This window comes from Miniopterus natalensis, chromosome 2 (assembly GCF_054644295.1).
Source record: "Miniopterus natalensis isolate mMinNat1 chromosome 2, mMinNat1.hap1, whole genome shotgun sequence".
Taxonomy (NCBI): domain Eukaryota; kingdom Metazoa; phylum Chordata; class Mammalia; order Chiroptera; family Miniopteridae; genus Miniopterus; species Miniopterus natalensis.
Window position 1 is genome coordinate 154,522,657 of NC_142082.1, and position 19,324 is coordinate 154,541,980.

General features: G+C 41.3%; 2 protein-coding genes across 6 annotated transcripts in view; one reads left to right on the forward strand and one right to left on the reverse strand.

Annotated features, from left to right (window-relative positions):
- PPFIBP1 (PPFIB scaffold protein 1) overlaps positions 1-19,324 on the reverse strand; it is a 156,964-nt gene that overhangs the window by 89,431 nt on the left and 48,209 nt on the right. For all 5 annotated transcript variants that reach the window (XM_016199107.2, XM_016199106.2, XM_016199105.2 and 2 more), the window contains exon 2: positions 17,740-17,831. The gene's annotated coding sequence lies outside the window, so the exon portion shown is untranslated. The remainder of the gene's footprint in view (positions 1-17,739; positions 17,832-19,324) is intronic.
- On the forward strand, positions 393-3,536 carry C2H12orf71 (chromosome 2 C12orf71 homolog). The gene is made up of 2 exons (XM_087813777.1): positions 393-1,043; positions 3,414-3,536. Exons 1-2 carry the CDS (start codon positions 393-395, stop codon positions 3,534-3,536), a joined length of 774 nt encoding a protein of 257 aa, XP_087669903.1.

The window sequence follows — 19,324 nt, forward strand, 5'->3', positions numbered from 1 at the left end:
AAGGAAATCTACTAAAATGTTTTTATCTCTGGAAAATGGGATCATAGACATATTTATTTTCATCTTCATATTTTTCAAATTTTATACAATGATCATTTTTCTTTTATAAGACAAGTTCTTTCAACTGTAATAAGATGATGTGAGGCATCAGGTGAACATGCTTAGTAGAAGTAAAGGGAGAGGGCTGCCTCTTTTGTCTTTCATTGGAGATTGCAAAATAGGATGAACTTCCTCTATCGGAGTGTGATAGTTCCAAATAGAAAAAAGAATGGATAATATTCCTGCTTAAGTATGATGACACCCCTCTTCTTCTCACCAATCTCATCTATTTTTTTCTTTCTTTTGAAGATTCCTGAGATGAAGGCGACCTAAATTCTGAGCCTCTGAACTCCATGGCAGACTCATTCTCCCGCAGCAATTGTGCGGACACCGAGGACTGCAGCTCTGAATCAAACCTGAGCCTCTCTGTGGGTTATTACCCTGATGAGGACACCTCCTACGAGAACACACTCTCCTGTGAAGACACATCTCTCAAGGGTCCTTCAACCTATTCTGTCCCTCCTTTCCAAGGGTCATGGCAGACTGAAAGTATACAGAGACTCCTGGAGAGACAAGACCAAATTTGGGATGCCCCAGAGCAGTTTTGCAAACTCAGCAGCACCCTGGCCTGGGATGTTGATACGGGCTGTAACCATTCCGACTCAGTCATTAGTTGGGATCTACATGGAGACAACCAGTGGATAGACAAGTACCCCAAAGGGAAGACACAATTGGCTCTCAGCAAACTGGATGGGCTTGTGCAAAGGCTTGAGGAATTTCTAGAAAATCAGAAAGATGATGAAGATGATGAATCTGTGTTCCCTAGATCTGCTCAAAAGGAAGATTTCCAGCTGTCCAGCAGCACCCCTCCAGATATGGCTCAGGTCACTCATCAAGAACATGATACTTATCAAGACATGCCCATGTTCAACCCACCAGAAAAAGAAGATGTCACCCAGTTTCCACAGATTCCTTCAAGGCTTCAGGAGCATGAACTTGCTGAGGTGAGCACAGAGGCAAGCAGGGGAGAGGCCTGGTGGAGGGGCTGGGGTGGAACACAGGGAGCACTGTTACCTGCTACGAAGCAGGGCAGGCCCTCTGGGTGTATGACATGACCAGGAGTGAGAAAAGGGTGACAGCGAGGGTGGAATTGAAGGGAAAATACCAAAGACCACTGAGGGAGAGAAGATAGGAAAGCAAAGAAAAGGCTAACAATTATGAGCCAAAAAACTGTGTGTCTGTATTAATGAGTATGGAAACTTTGCATTTACAGTTGGGTTCTTTTTGGTAGAAGGACTGGAGTCCCATGAATGGGCAAATATGGACCCCAGGTTCTCCAGGCTACACACATCTCACCTCCTCACTCATTTCCTTGGCAGACTATAAGCCAGGCAACTAGCAAACAAAGAACAAGCACCACAGAGACCTCCTCATTCTCATCTGATCAGCCGGAGGACACTCATTCCCGCGCCCATGCCCTCTCCTTGCTCAACGTCAGGTGGGTCTTCCACTGGCTCAGGCAGCGAGTCTTCTCCTCATTCTGGGGAAGAGAGCATCCTGAGAAGGTCACCAAGTCCCCCCGCCATCCGACACAAAAGAAAAGACTCTCTCACAGAAGCAAGAGAATCCAACCTCAAGAATCCATTGAGTGAGAACGCCTTGTATCGCCAGATTTTAAAACTTCTTGATGGTCCCTGTTCGACAGCCCCCATGAGTCACGTTTTTCCCCAATAAACAAAACACGTATTCTTGTAATCCACGTCTTCCTCTCCCGGCTCACCGTCTTGACTCAGGCTGAAAGTACACGTTATCTAGAAGACTGAAACATGTTCTCTGGGAATTTTAAGTAGTATTCTTCTTCCTAACACTTAAGTGTTCTTTTCCTCTCCTCTCTCCCCTTCTTACTGCATTTTACCCTTAGCCCAAGTCCCTGTTTTCAGGAGGCAGCAGTATAACCCATCAGACTCCCAGCCTGGTAGTATGGTTCTGCTTGAACTTCTGGGGCTTGAGCAAGTGGCAGCAGGTGCTTGGTCGCTCAGGAAAGGCTTCAACTGGCAGTTTTTCAGGAGTTCAGACAGTGGTTCTTTTTTTATTAAAAATATGTTGTGTGTGTTTTTATTTTTTAGAGCGAAACAAAGGGAGAGGGAGAGAGAGAGACAGAAACATCGATGACAGAGAAGCATCGATCAGCTGCCTCCTGCACGCCTCCCACCAGGAATCGAGCCCACAACCTGGACGTGTGCCCTGACCGGGAATTGAACTGGTGACCTCTTGGTTCATGGATTGACGCTCAACCACTGAGCCACACCAGCGGGCCAGACAGTGGTTCTGATGCTCCTGGGGGACCTGATGGTTTCTAGCATGTGTTGCCTTGGCTATAAAATAAGTGGCCCACTTAGGAGGAATGTGAGGCTTGGGAATGCTACTTAACCACTCTAAGCCAAACTTCCCTCATTCATGAAGTGGGAAAGATATTTCCCACATAGAAGCAATATTTACTCAAAGTTATGGTTTCAGTAGATCTTGACTCAGCTCAGTCCTTTCCCAGCGCATTCCCCACTGTGCCCTCTGACACTGCTTTACAATTGTCATCAAACTTTCCTCTAAATGTCAACTTCTTTGAAGAAGGCTGTTTCATACTCACTGTTCTTGCCCTGGCCTCTCGGCATTACTGTTCTTACCTCCCATCCCGAGGACCACGACCATCCTCCTCATCTTGAGTACCTCCACAGGTACTCAAGAACTCTCCTTCAGCTTTTGCTACATCCTATATAACCTTCAGAGTTCATGTGGTAAAGTGTATAATTCTTTAGTCTCAAATTCCTTCCTTCCCTCAATTTCAACTCCCTTATCTCCTTCCTTCCACAAATACTTAGCACACAGGAGTGCCAGGTACTTTTCTGGCTTACCCAGGACAAAACAAAAGCAAACTCAACCTGTGGGCTCAAGTGGCTTACTAATTATTTAAGAGACAAAGCCATGTAAGCACATGACTATAAAGAGGTATGGGTGAGAAGAGTCTTATGAGGTACACACTGGATACTAAAGAATTATCAATTCAACATGGGCAGGTTGGTTTTAAAAGGTTTTCCATCAGAGTTTCCTTGAGCTACAAATGTGGTTAATTTAAGCCACTGAATAAAGTGGTGTGGAGGTGAGGCATGTGATTCGGGCTGGCTATATGTGAGAGACAGTGGGGATGATACTGCCCAAGGAAAGACAATACAAAGAGAGGGAAGAGATCCAAGAATAGGGCCTCCTAGCAATATATGCTCCTGGTCACACCCGGGCTCTCTTCAAAGCCAGATTCCTCACTTTATATCCAGCTCTCTGAGAACGCCTTTCCATTTGACTAGTTCCTCCACCTTCACTAGCTCTTTGACTTCACCGAGACCTTGAGGCCCTTGACCATACCTGTTCCAAGATGTTCATTCACTTCCTTACAGATCCAACCTCTGCACCTCCTTCCCAAACTGCAGCATGTCTACCATGTCTAGCAGCAAACACAGTGTCTTGCTGCTGCTTCTCCTAGATCTTTTTTTAAATCTATACTCGCCAAATTCCCCAATAGGACACTCTCGCTTCTCATAAGAGCCAACACACAAAACAGGGATTACTTTCTCCATTCCCTGGACAATGTCCCCCATTACTTTCCCAAGTCCTCCACTGCCAGGGGAACTTGTTCTTAAAGTCTCTGCTCCAGGATTACCATGAAGCCAAGAAGACTAATCCTTCCAGGTAGAGTTGACCATATCTTTCCTTCAACTATTCCCCAGTCCCTACCCTGCCAACCTCACACCATGACTTGTACTTTTCAGACAGCTCTATAGGGCTTATGCACCTATACAAACTCTGACCTCTTGAGGGCAAGCACCAGGTCATAGTTCTGCAAGATCCTAACACAGTATCTGGCACATAGTGGTCTCTCTGTGACTATATGACCAGCTGTGTTCAGAGAAGAAATGGGGCTGGCGGGTGGCAGGGATGGCAGGAAGACGAGAAAATAGCAGCCTGTGAAGGGTCAGGTGAGGTGGTGACTACATACTGAGAAACCTAAGACCAGAGGAATTTAGCAACTAATTTGAAAATTTAAAATAAATATACACGGAGCCTTAATGTTGCTTTAGACTATAGACACTATGATATGCTTAAAAGAAAGATGACATCCACCATCATGGCACATGTAACCAGAGTTTTGTTATCATTTTAAGTCAAGTTCTAAGAAAAACTCAACTAAAATGAACTGTTGTAAAAGACTGGCCACACTAATTAAGTAAGTCCTGTTCATTTTCCAGTGTTGTATAAACCTGCTTGACAAGTATGAACCTACCTCTGTGAGTCAAGCAGTGTACTCTACAAGCTCTTACAATAAATATTCTTTGTAAAGAATTAGAATTCTAAATAGTCTTTGGAGTTGTCATGCTACATCTCAGAAAGCAAGTCAAAGTGCCTAAAAACAAATATTTCAGTATCTCCTCATTCATTGTGGTGTCAAATAAGCTATGAAGCTATTAGCTGCATGCCAATTATGACCAATGGTTCTCTGCTTTGTGTCACATACATGGGGCTGGGGCTGGGGCTGGGGCTGGGGCTGGGGCTGGGGCTGGAGGAGGTCCACTACACAAGAGCACTGGAAGTAGCCCAGCCGGTGTGGCTCAGTGATTCAGCGTCGACCCATGGACCAGGCAGTCATGGTTTGATTCCCAGTCTGGGCACATGCCCAGATTTCAGGCTGGATCCCCAGTAAAGGGTGTGCAGGAGGCAGCTAATCGATGATTCTCTGTCATCATTGATGTTTCTCTCTCTCTCTTCCTCTCCCTTCCACTCTCTGAAACCAATAAAAACATTAAAAAAAGAAAAAAAAAAGAGCACTGGAAGTAGTCATAGAAAGACATTACTAGCTTTGCTGTAACCTCAAGCCTCTTGTAGACTTGCTGTACTTGCCAGGCACATGCTAATCTAATTAACCAATAAGTTTCAGGATTCATTGACTCAAGTCTCAAAGCTAAAATCATTCCTTCAAGTGAACTGCTCAGTCTTGCAACCCATAAAGCTCAGCTGCTTGAATTAACAAGATATTGCCTTAAATAGTCAGTCTAGAACCTATAACAACAACATAAGATAAATCAGAAACACAGTCTGAAAACTTATCAAGTAATGGTAGAGAGTATTCAACTCTCACCAAACACAGAATTGGAATAGCTAATGTAAAATTTTTATATATATATCTTTATTGATTTCAGAGAGACAAAAGGAGAGGGAGAGAGAGAGATAGAAACATCAATGATGAGAGCCCCCGACTGGGGATCGAGCCCGCAACACAGGCATGTGCTCTGACTGGGAATCGAACCCCCATCGCCTGGATCCTAGGTCAATGCTCAACCGCTGAGCCACGCCCGGCCGGGCACTAATGTAAATCTTATAGACCACCCCATACCAAGCCAATTTCTCACTCAGCAGGATCCCAATGAGAGAGAAAAAGCATGTGGTCATATCATACCAGCAAAACAGAGGCAGCCCTGGCTGGTGTGGCTCAGCTGGTTGGGTGTCGTCCCATGCACTGAAAGGTCTCTGGTTCGATTCCCACTCAGGGCACATGCACAGGTTGCTGGCCCGATTCCCAGTAGGGGGGCGTGTACAGGAGGCAGCAGATCGATGTTTTTCTCACATCGATGTTTCTCTCTCTCCCTCTCCCTCCTCTTTCCCTAAAATCAATGTTAAAAAAAAAACATTAAAAACCAACAACACACAAAACAGAGGCAAATCATTTTTTCAGAGTTAAAGGACATAGTAATGTGAAAATTTGTGGCTCAAGAGGATGCACAGGTCCAGGCCTACCTCTCACAAAAATAGTGTCCAAAATCCTCTTACAAACCACTAAAAAAAAAATTAAGCAAACTATAAATGAATTAATAGAGAGTGCTTTGTAAGGTCCTTACCCCAATATTTAAAGAATGTTTAGGTAGGATGGATAGTTAAGTGCTTAAAAAATAAACATTTTCTTTACGAATTGCAAGGGGGAGAACTTATATTGCATGCAGGGTACTCTCTAATTTCGAGATGGATGGGTGGGTTTTATATTGCATTGCCTAAAGTCAATCTTTTCCTGCTACCCCCTAATATCCCAACAAAGAGAACAACACTCTGCTTTCAAAAGTGAAATAAGACCCTCATCAGATAACACTGAGTCACTGAGTGAGCCAGTCAGGAGCAGAGTAGGTATGAAAGCCTTAGAACAAATTCCCAAAAAGATTATAAACCTAGATCAGCAAATCCCCCTATTAAACAATTTCTGTTTACTATCCCACCTTTCAAAAGGATTCCATGGTTTTGATGCCCAGTCGATTTCAATCTGATAAGCCCCGTAAAGAACTACTTCTGAGGCATTTTCAAAAGAGAGGGCAAACATCAAACATCTTTTCAGATGGTGACTCTTGAATGAAAATCCATCTCATTATTATTGAATTCTCTTAGTGTAGAAGAAAATAAGAATGGCAATTTGTTTTTCTTCATCTGAATCAATAAAGATTTATTATTTTAAGTGCAAATCACCAAAACTAAGCACCCATGCTCATTCTCTCCCCTTCTCTCTCCCCTCCCTCCCTCTCCCTCTCCCTCTTTCTCCCTCCCTCGCCCCCCCCCCCCTTCTCGGAAATTTCCTGTACATGTGCTCACAAAGTAAAAAAAAAAAAAAAAAAAGACACTTTGCACATTTTAAATATTAACATATATTTGGATAGTTGTTTTCAAGTTTCAGTTTTATCAACTCTTCTGCCACCTGTCTTTGGGGCCTAGATTTTTTCCCCCCAAACAGAGATGGAGATGAAAAGGAGAATTTTCCTTCAGTAAAGTGACTCCGAAAACTCAGTGAGCACCATATTGCAACCTCCAACACAACTGATTCACATATGAATCAAAAATGAATGCTAAAACCACTGGGTGAATGGCTGGCTGTTGGGGAACAAGCTATGCATATGGTCCTCAAGAATTACCCCACAGATTACTTATTAGTTATCAAGGAGATTAGGTTCCTTCACAATGGAGAGGTCCAGTGAACACCAACTTAATCAAGTGATTAATAAAATTAGCCTTCCTAACCTCATATCATGTACCTCCTGAAGAGAAGCAATGTATTCTTGCTAGCAATGCTTAACCTGAATGTAATCATTAGGAAATGATTTGAAATATCAAATAAGAAAAAACAAACAAACAAAAGGCAGGGAGATAAGACTGTTCATAAGGAAAACTAAAGAAACATGACAACCAATGGCTATTTAGAATCTTTGATTGAATCCTTGATCAAATCTACAAAACTTATAAAAGATATTTTTTTTACAGTTGGGAAGATCTGAATATGAACCGTATATATGAGACACTTTCAAATGGTCCAGGGAAAAATATAAAATAGAGAGAAAATGAGAAAGCAACGATGAGAAAAATATTAAGAAAAACCCCATTAAGTAGGAAATCCAGATCTCTGCTATTAAAATAAAGTATTATATTTGCTACACTTGTGTGACATAAATACCTTTAAAAGGGTACATATTTAAAGCATGAAAATGTTTACTCTAAACAAAATTTAGGTATTAATTTGACTTCTCAAGTGATATAAGCTGATCAATTCTTTAATTTGCAGTCATTCATTTGTCCTGGCACCTGCCTTTGGATTCACCGCTGGCTGCAAGGAATTTTCAGTCTCATAGGTTATACACATTCATCCATAAGTCCTTCTAACTCAAAGTTAGAAGACAGCTTGGTCCAGTTGAAAACAGATTAGCATCTGGGCATTTTTCAAAAACATTTCAGATTTCAGGAGTTTATTTAGCTTTTGCTGAAATTTAAAAGAATAATTTTTGCCCAGTGGAAAGCTAGGCTCTCTGCCCTCAGTCGCAAGTTTCAAGGCCTGGCGAGCTCCTGTTTACCTTCAAAAGAACTTCTTGGACATTTTCTCTGGTTCTCACAATCAGGAATAGCTTGCCACTTATAATACCAATTCCTGCAAGTTTTGACATTTCCTTTTATTTTGAGCAATGCCAGATTGTTATGCTTCTTCTAACGTAAGAAGAAGCATAAGCATAAAGTTGCCACCACATAATGCACTGAACACACGGGAGGACTCTCGAGAGCAAAAGAGGGTGATGCTACAGTCTTTATGAACATTTTTGGTGCATGCCTCTTATATGATTAAAGCTATAGTTTTTTTCTTAAACAAATTTGCACATTCATATATACTAAACACTTTTCAAACAATTCAGAAAGTTCAGAGTCTCCCTGAATCTTCTAATCAGTCCTAGATTCAAAACCCAAGTTCTTTTTTTTTTACCTCTCCCAAGGATAATTTTTCCATTGCTTTTCAGGGAGAGAGAGAGAGAGACACCGATACGAGAGAAACACATCAATTGGCTGCCTCTGCCCTCACCCCAACCAGGTCTGGGGATTGAGCCTGCAACCAAGGTCCATGCCCTTGGCCAAAACCGAACCCGGGACACTTCAGTTTCTGGGCCAACGCTTTAACCACTGAGCCAAACCGGCCAGGGCTAAACCCAAGCTCTTTAGAAGACTTCCACGCTTTAAATCCCAGGTCCCCACCGATTTGCTGTGGATCCTTGGCAAGTTACATAACCTTTCTGGGCTTTCCAATTTATCTATAAAATGTTATACTAACAGTCCTAACCTCAAAGTGTTGTGGTGAGGGTTTAGTAAAAGTGCTTGGCACATTGTAAGTGCTTACAGATTTTGGCTGCTGCTAGCTGCTGTGATGTACTTCCTTTGTTTTAAAAATCTGCCATGATTCCTAATTACTACAGAATTAAGTCCAAGAAAAACGCCATTAAATCTCTTTATAATAGGATCCTGACATACGTTTCCAGTCTTATTTTACAATGCTCCCCCTCGACTCTCACACTCCTTGCAGTACTTGTCTCCTGCTGTTGGTCCCTGTACTTTTCTGCCTCAGTGCCTTTGCTTATACGGCTCCCTCTCCTTGGAACTGCCCTAACCATGTTACTCCTTCATTTTGCCCTGCTACCTACCTAGCCCCAAGTGACCCTTCCAGGCTCAGGTTAAATTCAAGCTCTTCTATAGAACTGAGCTGGCTGGAAATAATCTCACCTTCCTTTATGCTACTATAGCACTACCTGTAGTAAGTGCATATTTTATCCTGTTTTAAAGAAATGTGCTTCCATGTCTTTCTCTCCCACTAGACAAAAGCCCCTGTGTTCTTCTTATCTTTTCACGCTCCAAAGCCCTTGGCCCAGTTCCTTGTACACAGAAGCGCGACGATAAACATTTGATGAGACAAATGGTTAATCTGCAGGAAATAATTAAATAGATAATATCTGAAATTGGATGTCATTTCCTCTCATACAAAATTTAACTAGCTTCTACTTTAATTAAATCTAGTCCCTGGATGTTGATACTGGGGGCCAGGGAACACGGCATAGTATAGATGTTTCCTGAGTGGAAAACCTCAGTTTTGTACAACAAACAAAGCTAATTAACAAAAAGAACAGCCGCATCTTTCTACTTGTCCGTATTCAGAAACCGACATTCTAGCCTTTTTTTAAATTTATTTATTTAAAAGGACTTTTCAAAAGCCTTCACATTTCCAAATCCTCCAGATAATGTTTAGATTCATTCACTGGTTTAAATACACTTACTGCATAGTAACATGCTAGAGTCTGTGCACAAAGATGAAAATAACAGAGCCTTCCCTTGAAGAGCTCATACTTGTGGGGGAGATGAGTATCTAACAAGACATAGCACAGAAGCTGTGATGTGAGCCAGAGCTGGGAAGGGGCAGATAACACTGGCAGAGGGAACAGCCGATGCGAAGACCAGAAGTCCTAAAAGGTATGCTTGGGAAACAGTGAAAAGTCCAGTTTAGCTTGAACAGAGGGTGCACTTCAGTGCAATGGTAAGAGACAGAAGTCTGAATTGGAGGGATGGAACCAGATCACGAAGGTGTTTTGATTTGTATCTTATGGGGAAAATGGAGTTTTTGAAGAAAGAGATGGAAATGTGTTTCGAGTAACAGCAGTGTAGGAGTGGGACTAAAGTGGAGAGAAGTTTGTAGCAGGAATATCAGAGAAGAAACAACTTCAAATCAGGCTCTATGGCAAGATGGACGGAAGAGTCAAATACTGTTCTAGCCCTTAAGGAGCTTTCTCAATATGGTTGGCGGTGCTTCTGTTCCTTTCTCAGACCCAGCTACAATACCCTGCATGCTACACCAGCTCTAAGACACTACTATTTCTGACAATTAATAACTATTGACATGAACACTGGACAGGAAATTATCTAAGCTGAAAAGACGCACCAGACCCCTATGGTGCCCTGAAGTGGGCTGTAAGGCATCACGAAGGTTTCTCCTTGCTCCACCTTTCATTCATTTATTTAGTGTTCATTCACTCACTGAGGTCCCACTATGTGCTGGCCATTATTATCCTTCATGCCAAGGACTTGGGGATATACAGAAGATATTGTACCTATTTTCTAGATGTTCAAAGCCTGGATGTTGTTAACTGTTATCTGTTCAACAACAGGATTTATTAATTGGGAAAGTTCTCCTTGACTGTCTTCACCTTACATGAGGCTGTTTAAAAATGTGTTCTGGATATTGGTCACCACCGTGTAACTCATTTTTACCTTAAATGATTAGTTTTCTACATGAACTGTAGAGCTGGGGCTGAGGGAGGTTCCTGCCACAATAATTGGGATTATATTGTATTATACAGTAATATTTATGAATATGCCTACTCACTAAAATTTATTTGTAACCTCAAAATGGTGCTTTCGTGGTCATTCATGAATATATACAAGGCAGCAAAAAATCTGAGTTGCCCATGAGCATGGTCCCACCTGAAGTCAAACAAGGTGATGCCCTGCCTTCTAATTTCAGCTCTGCTTCCATACTATAAACAACTGTCCTTGTTTCTCACATTTTTATGCCTTTTGTTGGTGATTTCGATGTTTAAAATGGTCCCACAGGACACCGTGGATGGAACTGGAGAGTATTATGCTAAGAGAAATAAGCCAGTCAGAGAAAAGACAAGTATCATATGATCTCACTCATATAATGAACAAAATAAACTGATAAACAAAATAGAACCAGAGATATAGAAGCATGGAACAGACTGATGAATCTCAGAGGGAAGGCGGGGGTGGGGGAGTGGGTGGGAGAGAGATTAATCAAAGAACTTATATGCATAAATGCATAACCCATGGACATAGTCAATAGTATGAGGAAGGCCTGGGGCAGGGCAGATGTGGGGTGGAGGGGATCAAAAGGGGGGGACATCTGTAATACTTTCAACAATAAATATAAATTAAAAAAAAAAATTTTAATGGCCCCAAAGCATACGGCTGAAATGCTGTCTAGTGTTCCTAAATGCAAGAAAGTTGTGATGTGCCTTGCAGAGAAAATGCATATTAGATAAGCCTTGTTCAGGCATGACTTATAGTATCATGAGTTCATTGTTAATGAGTTGCTAATATTAAATAGGGTGCCTTTAAACAGAAACAAGGCTATATATTGGTCAGTTGAGAAAATGTGGTGGCAAAAGCTCACAGGAACCTAAGCCTGTACATGCCCTAGGAGCAGTGATTCAGTATTCACTAACTCAGTGTGGACGGAAACTATAGAAATGATAACGAGAATCGACTATATCAGGTAAAGAATGCAAAGAACCAACCATAACACACTGATTTTTTCAGCTCCACTTGAAGCAGAAGTCACTTTCTGGGTCCTGCAACACTTTGATAGAATTAGTATTTTCTGTCCCTTTAGAATCACTCACACAGTTTCACGAAGGCGCTCACTGCTCTGCTGGCTAACAAGGGGAGGAAGGAGAAGAGAGGGGTCAACAGGCCAGGGGGTGCTGTGGGCCAATGTAAATGGGCACTCTGGGGTGTTGCTGTTCTCTCCTGGGAGAAGTCATATGCTTGAAGTTCTGCTACTTTTAAAAATATAGATTTTTATTGATTTTTAGAGAGTGAGGAAGGGAGAGGGAGAGAGAAAGAGAAACATAATTATGAGAGCAGAACATTGATCGGCTGCCTTCTGCACACCCCCTACTGGGGAAGGAGCCCACAACCTGGGCATGTGCCCTGAGCAGGAATCAAACAGGCACGGGATGAGGCCCGACCAACTGAACCACACCAGCCAGGGCAGTTCTGCTGCTTCTTGAGGGCCACTTCTTTCCTGTTCAATACTTGGTTTTTATCTCCCCCAACAACACAGGAAGTCCAAGCTGGGTGTAAGGCCTCTGAAAGGTGTGTTATATGCCAAACCACAGGCAAGACCAATTTAGACTGTGAAGACAAAAAGTCAACTTTTCTCAGCAAATCATCCATTCTTTAATTTCTAAAAATATATAAATAAGACAATTTAAATCCCACCAAATCATCCAAAACTTTCAAGAATGCCTCAGGAAACACGCTGCCCTTTGTAAAAGTGAATGTCCTGAAGCAGGAAACACCTTCAGACAGCAGCGTATTGGAAGGCGGCTTCCCTGCTCCAGGAATTCCACACACTGGAACCCGAAGCATTAATGGTGAGCTCCATCCTGTCTTCTTGACTCCCTCCCAAAGCTGAGATTGTGTTTACTTGTTGAACAAAGCAGTCATCCAATTACTATTGAAAAGCTTCCAAGCAAGATGAGAGGCCAAGGCAAGGAACAGGAACAGCTAATCAAAGGCAAGAAAAGCTGGATTCAAAATAAATATAGTACAAAATGCTCAGAATAGCCCAGAAAGACAGCTGATGACCTTTTCTTCTAAAATCTCTTAATATCACAGTGTCACAGTGTCAAATGGCCTATGTATCTGGAGCCAAGCACATAATTACTACCATGAAGGTAAAGGAATAAAGTAAAAACAAACATACAAATGAGAAAAGCTGGTCATACAATGAAAACTTGTTTTGAAATATAAACTGAAACACAGAAGACAAAAACAATTATTGTACTATACTTAGGAGTCAGTCACTGGCAAGCGATTACCTCTCAGTTCAACATAATAGTCACAGGAGACTCTCAAGGATATTTCAAGCTCTGAAAGCTGCCACAATTTCTAAATAGATAGTATATATTATTTTTTCCCTAAAGACTAAATGAATCCTGCTACAATGGCTGTAAACTGCCACACCCTTAATTTGAGTCTCCTCTTGGTTGAACCAGCTCTGGGCTGTGATTTGAGGAGAGGGCAGCATTAGGGCAAGCAAGGAACATAGCACACATCCTGGGGCCCCAATCTCACTTCTTTGATTATGATGCACAACCCTTGAGCTACTGCTAAATGATAATTTAAGAACTACTGAAATCCCTTCTCCCACTTCTTCACTCCAGAAGCAATGGGGAGCCTTGGCTAATCGGCATTCTGGTGCCAGACCCCTGATTTCCCAAGAATACCATAATACAGACCACACGTCCACCGAGAGTCAAAATTCCCTTGAAACCTCTCCCTCCTTCTTAAAACACTGCTGAGACGACATAACTGAGTGCCATCAGAGATGCCAAGGCGTCCTAATTAAATGCATAAGTCCATGGCAACTTGAGAGAAAAGCACACCACCTCTCCGGTTATAGAGCTGGTGTGTGCTCACCCCCACACCCCCACACGTTTTGACTATTTATTTGCTAAATGTGTAAACATTTCCTTTCTCTCTGTCTGCAGCTATATGCTTACATATCTGCATTAAGGGGGAAAGGAAAATCAAAGTCACTGACTGCAAATTTACAAAGAAGTGAGCAGAAAACAAAGCAACCGAGAAGAGACTGCTAGCTTCACCTTGGCCTGCATACACCAAAAGGTTCAATTCCCGGTTGGGGCACATACCCAGATTTCGGGTTGACCCCGAGTTGTGGGTTCAATCCCAGGTCTGGGTGCATGTGGGAAGCCACTGATCATGTTTCTCTCTCACATCGATGTCTGTATCTCTTTCTCCCTCTCTCTAAAATCATTTTTTAAAAAGTTGAGGCAAATAGAAATTAAATTTAAAAAAAAGAAATCTAGTGTAAGTTTCATGATAAAAAGAAATTAATTTATGTGTTGTATCAAGTTATAATGAACCAATGAAACCAACTATGTGACACAAAAGTCCAAGTAAGATTGTCATCCCCAAGTGTTTTCAGATTTTCTAGTATGAATTGCCTAGAATAAAGAATGTTTGAGCCCTGGCTGCTGTGGCTCAGTTGGCTAGGCGTCCTCGTGTGCACCGAGAGGCCACTGGTTCAATTCCCCAGTCAGTGTACATGCCCGGGTTGAGGGCTCAGTTCCCAGTAGGGGGCATGCAGGAGGCAGCCGATAGATGTTTCTCTCTTTCATCAATGTTTCTCTCCCTCTCCCTTCCTCTCTCTCTAAAAATCAATAAAAATATTTAAATAAATAAATAAACAGCTATTTCTTCCCCCACTATCATAAGTACTAAAATCTGTTGTCACAAGAAGTTTTGACTTGAGATAAAACCTGTGAAAGAATCTAGCATTTAGAAAACCACATATATATGCAAAACTCAGTATTCCATTCAGAGGATTCACAGAATCCTCCTCTGCTGCAAAGTCCCAGTCTAAACTAACTTACATATGAGGAAAGAGAAGCCCAGGATGAACACTATAACCTGAAGCTCCATGGCTAGTTAACGGAGAAGTCAGAACTAGAATTTCAGAGTCTTGGGTCAAATGTTCTCTTCGACTCAAGTCACTCTCCCAGTTTCCTCTTTAGAACACAAGATTATTCATTTGTTAGACTGTAATCCCATTGAGAGCAAAATCAAGCTTAAGCTACACTATATGCCCCAAGAGCTATTTCAGAATTTGCTAACAGGTGGCAAGATGTCACTGACCAGTTGGAATGGACACCCTATAATGGCTGTAGTCTGTAGTGAATCACCCACATAGCCACTCCCTGAAGGCCCCTAGAAAATAAGAACACTTGTTTGCAAAATGTCTGGCAAGAGTTGAGAGTATAATATACAAAATTATCATTTTCCTCTATGCAAAATGACCCAACTTTCCCAAGAATCTCAGCTCCACTGGCCTCTTCTTCAACTAATCAAGTAAAGCAGTTCCCAAAACCAAGAGTGTCTTCACCACTCACTTTGGGGAGGGACATGCAAGGGACACATGGACAACTGCTTCTTTCATCTGTGCTCTGAGTTTCAGCTTAACATGGGGCAAGTAGGAAAATATTTTTGTTAGTGTTCAATACGGTTAAAAAAAGAAACTAAGCTTATCTCATATTTTTTAAGAAGAGATCTGAAAACTCCTGTAAAATCAGATACAGAGTCAAACAGGTGATATTAGCAATAAGATCAGAAAAATAATAAGAATAATGGCTATTTTTAGTGCTAGGGCAATGTGCCCAAAAGCCACTGCTGACACTAATGTGGTAAATTGTCACAGCAAACCTACAGGGTAGGCATATTAAAATCCTCATTTTACAAATGAGAAGGTGGACCCAGAGGGATCATGGGAAAAGGTAGAGGTAGAGCCATGATCTGAATGCAGAACAGTCTCACAGCAAAGCCCACACACTCACATCCTGTAATTGTTTAAAAAATACATTTTCCCTAGTTTAGCAATTTTATTAAGTTTATTCTTGGCTTCAAGATCCACAGTTTAGATACTGATTTTCCAAGCCCCCCTTGAAACAAAAGTTAACCTTAGTAAATTTGTTCAGGAAATGCTCTGAGAGCTCCTTCTGAGAACCAGCCTGCCTGCTCAGATCAATTTTTATTTCTCTGTTCATCTTCTTACACTCTTCAGGTACCGTAAACTGATTCTTCCTCTCGGCTGTCACTTTTCCAGGCTCTTGCTCTGACTGGTGAAATATCCTGATCATTTCTAGGAGAGCCCAGACATCTCTTTCTTCTGGGTCTATTTTCTCTTCCTCTCTGTAATCCTTTCTTATACCCAACCAAAGCTCTTCTGCGTCAGGGAAGCAAGGCTTACCATACCATATACGTATCAGAGAGGCCTTCCACCTGGCCAAATGCCCAAAGTGATCTGTGAAACATCTTCCTCTTTCTAACTAGCATGCTTAGAACATCCTGTTGAGATAGACAAGTCACCTGCCTACCTAAAATCAACTTGTCTGCTTTCACAGGTGTTTACATCAGCATCACTCCGCAAAGCCACAGAATCTAAATTACTGAGTGGTCCCTGAACAAACAAAATACAATCATCACTGAAAGATACACACAAAAATATTTAATGGAGCACTATTTCTAATATAGCCAAACCAGAAAACTACCTAAATATCCACCAACTGTGAAAGACAGATAATTGAATACCATAATAGCAAGGAAAATGAAAAAGAAATAAACTATATGAAATATCACAGATAAATTCCACAAACATAATAAGGAAATTAAGCCAGAAACAAAAGAATATATATGGTATGATTTTATTTACATAAACTTTTAAAATAGCCAAACTAACCAATCAATGGCATTAGAAATCGGGAAATAGGTTATTCCTGGGAGCATTAGGAGAGTGGGTTCTGGGGTGCTGGTAGTTTTCTGTTAATCCACGTGCTGTTATACAGGCGTGTCCAGGTTGTCACAATTATTCCAGCAGGCCATCCACTTATGATTTGCGATCTTTCCTCTGTGTATAAGATATTTTGATAAAAAGCTGACTCAAAGAGATCCTGGGGAACATCTGTTCTGCTCTCCTTGACTGGCATAAGAGTAATTATTTCCCATGGAGGTTAAATGTCTCAAGGACACAGGAAATCCAAGGAAAAGCTGGGACTGAACATTAGATCTCTTAAGTCCCCAACCAGGTACCAAAGCTACCTCTCAAACATGGGAGGATGTTTCTCTAACTTCAATCCTTGTTGTGACTACAGCCCCGGTTTAGAAGGATTAGGATCACATTCTTATTAAGAACACAACCCAGAAGTTTCCAGTCTCCTACCGACAGATGCGCCAGAAAAAGCTTCGAACACTATTTAGGATGTGGTAAATGAGAAAGTCAGGCAGTGCTGTGCTCACACCCCATGTTCTGCCACTTACTGGCTGTGCGACCATCAGCACGTTCCTCACCGCTCTCTGAATCTCAGTATCCTCACCTAGATCACTAAAATATTAACTCGTACTCTGCGATGTTGGCAGGAGGATAACATAAGGTAATGGTGTCTGGCATGTGGCAAGCATGCAAAGAAAGTAGTCGTTGAATGAAAACTGAATTGAATTAGTCAAATGCTTGCCACTTAATACAGGTTCAATAAATAATTAAATATCATTATTATTACTGAGCAAAAGAAACAGGGAGGAAAGGAGTAAATAAGCTTGTATGAAAACACCTCATTTTTCTAAGCCCATAGGGACCGACGATTCTCGCTGCTTCGATGGGGCACTGCGATGGTCTGAGACAAAGGGCAATAAAGGATTTGAGGAGAAGGCGGTGCTTTTTATGTGCTACCAGGTCTGTGTTCTCCTTCTCAGTGCCAAAAAATGATTTGTTCACTGACTGTCACGACATGCCTAAATCCTACAGCCACTTATGTTAGTCATATTAGTTTTAGAATTAAAAAATTTTAAAGGGGGTGGGTCATAAATTCTCACAGACATAATGAGTAGACTGACATAGTCAAGTAACTTTACTACTGGGAAAACATTCACACACCGAGGATACAGAAAGGTAATTGCAGGCTTTAAAGGTCCGAAATGAGCCACGGTGAAGAAGAGTTTACTTACATTAAAAAGGAAGGTTTAATACTGATTTCTTCTTCAGCTCTTCAAATCTTGCATGTACTTATTAGCAAACTGATCCATAAAGTTCTTTAATACTGGAAAGAAAGAAATATAGAGAAGGTCAATTAAAACTAATTTGAAATTATGCCACACCAGAAAAAAATATAATCCATAGATGGTAAGTTGTTGTATAAGCAAAGAACATCAAACTAGATAACACATGTGTAATTAAATAAAGAAAATGTGTCGAGGCCCGAGAGATTTAACTGCTTCGCCTTCCACTTACCCCCTGCCGTTCCCCCCTCCCCACGCCCTCCTCCTCCTTCCTCCTGCCCATCCAGCAGCCTCCCTCTCACCCTTCCTTACCTCCTCAGTTACCCGACAACCTCAAATATTCCTAAGCCTGAGTTTCTGCTAAAACCATCATCACTAAATTTATAGCCCGAAGCACCTGGTACATGTTAGGTACTCTATGAATGTTTGTTGAGTAAATGAATAAACCATTGTTTTACAATATTTAGTTGTTAAGATTTTAAAAAATGAATTTATTATTTTCTTGTCCAGCAAGAACAGTAAGTAGCCAATATGCAGAAACATATACACTGTTTTTAAAACTTGAGTTTCTGATTGATTCCCTTATCTCTTTTGAATAATATATACTTGGAAAAAATTCCCATTACTATATATATGGGCTTGTAGATCTCCACCATTACATCAATAAAATACTTTTTGGTAGGAAAGGGATATTTAGGATCTGTGAGTTCCTTTTGAGGTGCTCACACTTCAGATACCTCAGAACTACCTCAATCTAAACGAGAAAGCAAAGTATCTCCAAGTTAAATACTAGAAATACTAGAAATACATGTGCTTTTCAAACGTATGTATAGTTGGGGCCAGTCCCAGACAAAACTGTGAAGTGGGAGTGTAGCAGCTTCCTTCTTCTATCTGCTCCTTTGAGGAGTCAGTGACTCCAGATGTTTCATTAAGTAGGGAAAAAATAGGATTGGCTCCAAAGTTCCAACAACTTGATGGATATCCTTCCTGAGGACATTTTCATTAAAAAAAAAGAGCTTCAGAAGGCAGGTGCTTAACACCAAAACAAAATGCATTACTGACAATGGAATGTCAGGCATTAATGGGGGATGCTTCATATCTGTCCATCCAGCCTCCCCTAGAGCTGGCTTCATATATGACCCATATACAGGGGTGGGCAAAGTAGCCTTACAGGTGTAATATAAATAAATAATACAAGAATAAATAATACAGGGAATAAACTGTTCCGAGTACTCACAATCTGGGTACATTTTAAGCAAGTAATGATGCATACATAAGCAAGCCCGATTTCTAGATTAGCATATGCTCCAAAAGCAAAGTTATATTCATCAGCAGTTTTCAAAGTGAGTATGTAGGCACCCTCTCCAACAGGTGCTTGTGAGAATGGAGGCAGGAGTGAGCGGATGTGTAGTGTAGGCAGAGCAATTCCACCTTTATCTCTTTTATACTTTGATCCAGAACTTATTCGGAGATTCCTTGAGCTGCTTATAAAAGTATTGAAACTAAATGATGATTAAAGCTAGTGCAGAAAAAG